The 6,126-nt window shown below is 56.8% G+C and overlaps 1 protein-coding gene across 1 annotated transcript in view; it reads right to left on the reverse strand.

The window, feature by feature from the left end:
* Positions 1–5,492, reverse strand: part of SAAL1 (serum amyloid A like 1) — a 112,776-nt gene extending 107,284 nt beyond the window's left edge. Inside the window, exon 1 of the mRNA XM_082270871.1 lies at positions 5,442–5,492. Within this exon, the coding sequence (XP_082126997.1) occupies positions 5,442–5,445 (4 nt within the window). The 5' untranslated portion in view covers positions 5,446–5,492. The remainder of the gene's footprint in view (positions 1–5,441) is intronic.
* Between the last annotated feature and the right edge of the window lie 634 nt (positions 5,493–6,126).

Genomic DNA, 6,126 nt, shown 5'->3' on the forward strand with positions numbered 1-6,126 from the left:
AAAATGTAAAGCAAGAAACATCTTACAAAAACATCCCTCCCCCCAGACACATGGGGGAGGGGAGGGGAGCATGTGACATGAAAACGCATTAAGGGCTCATTAGCGCTGCAATCCCCATGTGCAGTGTGCGGTTCTCTATGCACATTTACATGCGTTTGCAGTGCGTTTTTTTTTTTTAAATAGATTTTTTGTTACATGTATTTACGGTGCATTCATCTGGGGGGAAAATGTAGAATGTATTGATCAACTGATATCGTTTTTTTACCGCCGATGCCGATATTTTGGTCATCGGATATCGGTATCGGCCGATATCTGGCAATATTTTCGGACATTAAAATTTTTTTTATTTATTTTTTTTTGTCTACAAAGTCCCCAAACCCCTCCTCTGCACTTAAAGAGGAAGTAAACCCTCCTCTGCAACCTCCTCTGATCTTATATTAAAGGCTTACCTATAGGTACTGTAAATATCTCCTAAACTTGCACCATTTAGGAGATATTTACCTTACATGCAGCCAGTGACGTCACTGGCGCATGCGCTCTGAAGGAACGGACGCTGGTGCCGTTCCTTCAGAGCCCCGTGCCGTGACTGTTGGCTCCCGCACGCGTGCGCGGGAGTGACGTCACCGCGGCTCCGGCCAATCAAATAGCCGGATGCCGCGATCCCGGAAGACGGGCGACTGGACATGTCACCCGTCATACAGGTAAGCGGACGGCACGGCGGGGGCTCGTTCTAAGGTAATTATTTCATAAAGAGCTAGTATGCGATGCATACTAGCTCATTATGTGTTTGTCTTTCAGGTCGAAAAAAAAAAAAAATGTTTGTATGGGTTTACAACCTCTTTAACCACTTTACCACCGGAGGATTTTGCTGTCTTACGTCCAGGCCACTTTTTGCGATTCGGTGCTGTGCGACTTTAACTGACAATTGCGCGGTCGTGCGACGCTGTACCCAAACAAAATTTACGTCCTTTTTTCCCCACAAACAGAGCTTTCTTTTGGCGGTATTTGATCACCTGTGCGATTTTTTTGATCATGCGCTATAAATAAAAAAATAGCGTTTATTTTGAAAAAATAACAATATTTTTAACATTTTTTTTATATGAAATTCCCCCCCAAAAAATATGTAAAAATCAATTTTTTTTTAAATTTTTGGCCAATTTGTTTTCTGCTACCTATGTTTGTTAAAAAAAAAAATCGCAATAAGCGTAAAAGTTATTGCGTTTACAAACTAAGGGAAAGATTTCTGTCATTTTTGGTGTTTTTTTTTTAACGCGTAATGACGGCGATCTGCGATTTTTTTTGCGGGACTGCGACATTGCGGCGGACAGATCGGACCCTTGACTGACATTTTTGACACTTTTGGGGGTACCAGTGACATTACTGCAGTAATCAGTGCTATACATATGCACTGTTACTGTAAAAATGACACTCGCAGGGAAGGGGTTAACTTTATTGGAGAGGGAGGGGTTAATGTATGCCTGGTGCTTACTGACGTGTTGGGGGGGGGGGAGGTGACTGAGTGACAGAAGGACAGATCGGATGTCCAGCTATGCTGAACAGTCCGATCTGTCAGTCCCTGTTACTGTGGAGATCCGCCCGCTGTGTTTACACACAGCGGGCGGATCTCCAGACTCGATCCCCGACGATCGGGTAAGAGCAGCGGCGATCCCCTGGCCCGACTCAATGAAAACAGCGGGAGCGCGGCTCCGGCGGCGCGCCAGCGCCGCCTACAGGGGGAGGAGTCCAGCGACGTAGGTCTACGTCGCTGGACGGGAACGAGCCACTGTGCCGCAGTAGCAGCACAGTGGCCGGTGGGCAAGTGGTTAAAAGCATTCAAGTTTGGCTTTTTTGAATGCTGTAAGTTTTTTGAATTCAGTGCCGCCAGTACCCGGACATCATGACATCACTTCCGGGTACTCGGCGGCGCCGAATTCAAAGAAATAGAGACCCGGTCAGACGGCGGCAGTTCAGATGAAGGCCCGGTCAGACGGTGGCGGTGAAGGTAGGATGCCTGGGTCTCCTGTTGGGAGGAGAGACCCAGGTGAGCCGCAGAAGGCAGCAGGAGGGGGGGGGGGGGGACGTCCCCTCCCGCTCCTTGTAATGAAAGCCGAGCGGCTTCTCAGCGTCTTTGTCATTACAAGACAGCCGACCGTCGGCTATGGACGCCGATACCGGGGTGATGCCTCTAGCTGCAGGACTCACTCCGGTACAGCACTTTCCTGAAATATCTGCAATATTGGTAACCTCCGGGGCCGATTCCGATATATCGGGGAAAGTGCATATCAGCCCTCAATATATCGGCTTTGCCGATAATCGATCTCTAGTAGAATGCTTATATTTAAACACGTGAAAGAACCGCAGTGGCAGGGCGGCACACGGGGTGAGGGGGAACTCAGGGCGGCACACGGGGTGAGGGGGAACTCAGGGCGGCACACGGCGGTGGAGGGGAACTCAGGGCGGCAAACGGGGTGGAGGGGGAACTCAGGGCGGCACACGGCGGTGGAGGGGGAACTCAGGGCGGCACACGGCGGTGGAGGGGGAACTCAGGGCGGCACACGGGGTGGAGGGGGAACTCAGGGCGGCAAACGGGGTGGAGGGGGAACTCAGGGCGGCACACGGCGGTGGAGGGGGAACTCAGGGAGGCACACGGCGGTGGAGGGGGAACTCAGGGAGGCACACGGCGGTGGAGGGGGAACTCAGGGAGGCACACGGGGTGAGGGGGAACTCAGGGAGGCACACGGGGTGAGGGGGAACTCAGGGAGGCACACGGGGTGAGGGGGAACTCAGGGAGGCACACGGGGTGAGGGGGAACTCAGGGAGGCACACGGGGTGAGGGGGAACTCAGGGAGGCACACGGGGTGAGGGGGAACTCAGGGAGGCACACGGGGTGAGGGGGAACTCAGGGAGGCACACGGGGTGAGGGGGAACTCAGGGAGGCACACGGGGTGAGGGGGAACTCAGGGAGGCACACGGGGTGAGGGGGAACTCAGGGAGGCACACGGGGTGAGGGGGAACTCAGGGAGGCACACGGCGGTGGAGGGGAACTCAGGGAGGCACACGGCGGTGGAGGGGAACTCAGGGAGGCACACGGGGTGAGGGGGAACTCAGGGCGGCACACGGCGGTGGAGGGGAACTCAGGGTGGCAAACGGGGTGGGGGGGGGAACTCAGGGCGGCAAATGGGGTGAGGGGGGGGGGAACTCAGGGCGGCACACGGGGTGAGGGGGGGGGGAACTCAGGGCGGCACACGGCGGTGGAGGGGAACTCAGGGTGGCAAACGGGGTGGGGGGGGGGTAACTCAGGGCGGCAAACGGGGTGGGGGGGGGGGTAACTCAGGGCGGCACACGGGGTGAGGGGGAACTCAGGGCGGCACACGGGGTGAGGGGGAACTCAGGGCGGCACACGGGGTGAGGGGGAACTCAGGGCGGCACACGGGGTGAGGGGGAACTCAGGGCGGCACACGGGGTGAGGGGGAACTCAGGGCGGCACACGGGGTGAGGGGGAACTCAGGGCGGCACACGGGGTGAGGGGGAACTCAGGGCGGCACACGGGGTGAGGGGGAACTCAGGGCGGCACACGGGGTGAGGGGGAACTCAGGGCGGCACACGGGGTGAGGGGGAACTCAGGGCGGCACACGGGGTGAGGGGGAACTCAGGGCGGCACACGGGGTGAGGGGGAACTCAGGGCGGCACACGGGGTGAGGGGGAACTCAGGGGGGCACACGGGGTGAGGGGGAACTCAGGGCGGCACACGGGGTGAGGGGGAACTCAGGGCGGCACACGGGGTGAGGGGGAACTCAGGGCGGCACACGGGGTGGGGGGGAACTCAGGGCGGCACACAGCGGTGGGGGGGAACTCAGGGCGGCACACAGCGGTGGGGGGGAACTCAGGGCGGCACACAGCGGTGGGGGGGAACTCAGGGCGGCACACAGCGGTGGGGGGGAACTCAGGGCGGCACACAGCGGTGGGGGGGAACTCAGGGCGGCACACAGCGGTGGGGGGGAACTCAGGGCGGCACACAGCGGTGGGGGGGAACTCAGGGCGGCACACAGCGGTGGGGGGGAACTCAGGGCGGCACACAGCGGTGGGGGGGAACTCAGGGAGGCACACGGGGTGAGGGGGAACTCAGGGAGGCACACGGGGTGAGGGGGAACTCAGGGAGGCACACGGGGTGAGGGGGAACTCAGGGAGGCACACGGGGTGAGGGGGAACTCAGGGAGGCACACGGGGTGAGGGGGAACTCAGGGAGGCACACGGGGTGAGGGGGAACTCAGGGAGGCACACGGGGTGAGGGGGAACTCAGGGAGGCACACGGGGTGAGGGGGAACTCAGGGAGGCACACGGGGTGAGGGGGAACTCAGGGAGGCACACGGGGTGAGGGGGAACTCAGGGAGGCACACGGGGTGAGGGGGAACTCAGGGCGGCACACGGCGGTGGAGGGGGAACTCAGGGAGGCACACGGGTGAGGGGGAACTCAGGGAGGCACACGGGTGAGGGGGGAACTCAGGGCGGCAAACGGGACGGGGGGAACTCTGGGCGGCAAACGGGGCGGGGGGAACTCAGGGCGATAATGGTGGATATCAGGACAGTTAAGAGGTAGATTCCAAACCCCGTGCTCTTTGCTGCATCGCACATAATGCTCATTGGAGGGGGGGAGGGGGGAATGGTTGTGGCGTGGCAATAATGGTGCGAATTTTGCGCGGCAAAAGTGCATTAAAATGCTGCACAAATCTCCTTGCCTAAAAAGGAGGAGGGGCTTTTTTTGAGCAACAAACGCACACAGCGAATGGGACGTCCCATGTGTGACGCTCCAAATCACCCAACGACAATCGCAGATTTCTGCTACACAAATAGTGATCTTGTTTTTTGGGATATAACAGGAAAAGAAGGTCCAAACACTATTTGTTTATTTCCTCTTTTGCTCATTCCCCTTATTGGGGAGATTTCCCGTCACTTCCTGTTGCTGGGACAGGAAATGGGAGGAGCTCTCATCTCACTGCCCAATGTGATTGTACAATCTCCATGTGATCAGAAAGCTGTCAGAGAAATGTAAACACTGCGCTCAGTTATTATCCAATCAGGAGGCCCCTGTGCTACACAGCAGATGGCGGATCTGGGGGCGATCGTACGATCAGATTGGATGGAGAGTGGGGAGCTGAGACAATGATTATGGAAACAAGTGTCCCCATTGGTAGATTTCCCCTCTGTTCCTGCTTTGGTGACAACTCAGATTTTTTTTCCCCATCAATTTATATTCCTGTGACCCCCAGGGTGCAGTGAGGTGAATCTATCCAGTGGGGGGGGGACAGCAGAAAAAGGAGGCGGTGTGGTCATACAGCAGCAGACTCACGAATACAGTCACACAGCGGTATTATATAGGCTCGGTGTACGGTACGGCCTGTCTCCGGTTTGAATTTCCCTCCCTCACATTTCCCCTCACTCACCCATCACTCCGATCTCCCGGCTGTGACGTCACTCCTAATCATCCCCGCTCAGCTCACATGAGCTGAAGCGGCGCGTCACATGACCTAAGGAGGCAGGAACTGTGCGTCACATGACCCTTCGGGCTGTACGGAAGCCGGGAGAGGACAAAACTCCTCTCCACAGCCGGACTTCGCGACTCCGCCCACTCATATTATCATAACAAATCCCATCTGAGTTGCTTGTGGAACCCCAGAACCTTTTCCTCCCTCATTTATTGTCATTAGCCCCAGACTAAAGCCCCGTACACACGTACGCCGTCTTTTGTCCCCGGGCTGTCGTGTCTGTTGAAAAGTGCAAAGACAGCACAAGAATTTTGTCCGCCGACTACAGCCGACTGCAGAAGTGATGTCATGTAATGGTTAACTTTCCCTGTGTTTTTTCTTTTCTGAGCATGCCCAGTCTTGCAAATCTGCTGTCTGTCGGCCGAATTCTGTACTGACTGGCGAACAATCGGCCGCTCTGGTGTCGGCATACAAAAATTTTAATGCCTGCATGACAGATTCTTGTCGGCAGAATGTGCGCTGTCGGCTGTCGGAGGCATCATACTAACAAGCGTACAATCGGCAGATCGTTCGTCGGCCGACGCTTGTCTGCCGACGATCGGTACGTGTGTACGGGCCTTAAAAGAGTGAAATAGTATTCCTG

This window comes from Pelophylax lessonae, assembly GCF_965119305.1.
Source record: "Pelophylax lessonae genome assembly, chromosome: 10".
NCBI classification, from domain to species: domain Eukaryota; kingdom Metazoa; phylum Chordata; class Amphibia; order Anura; family Ranidae; genus Pelophylax; species Pelophylax lessonae.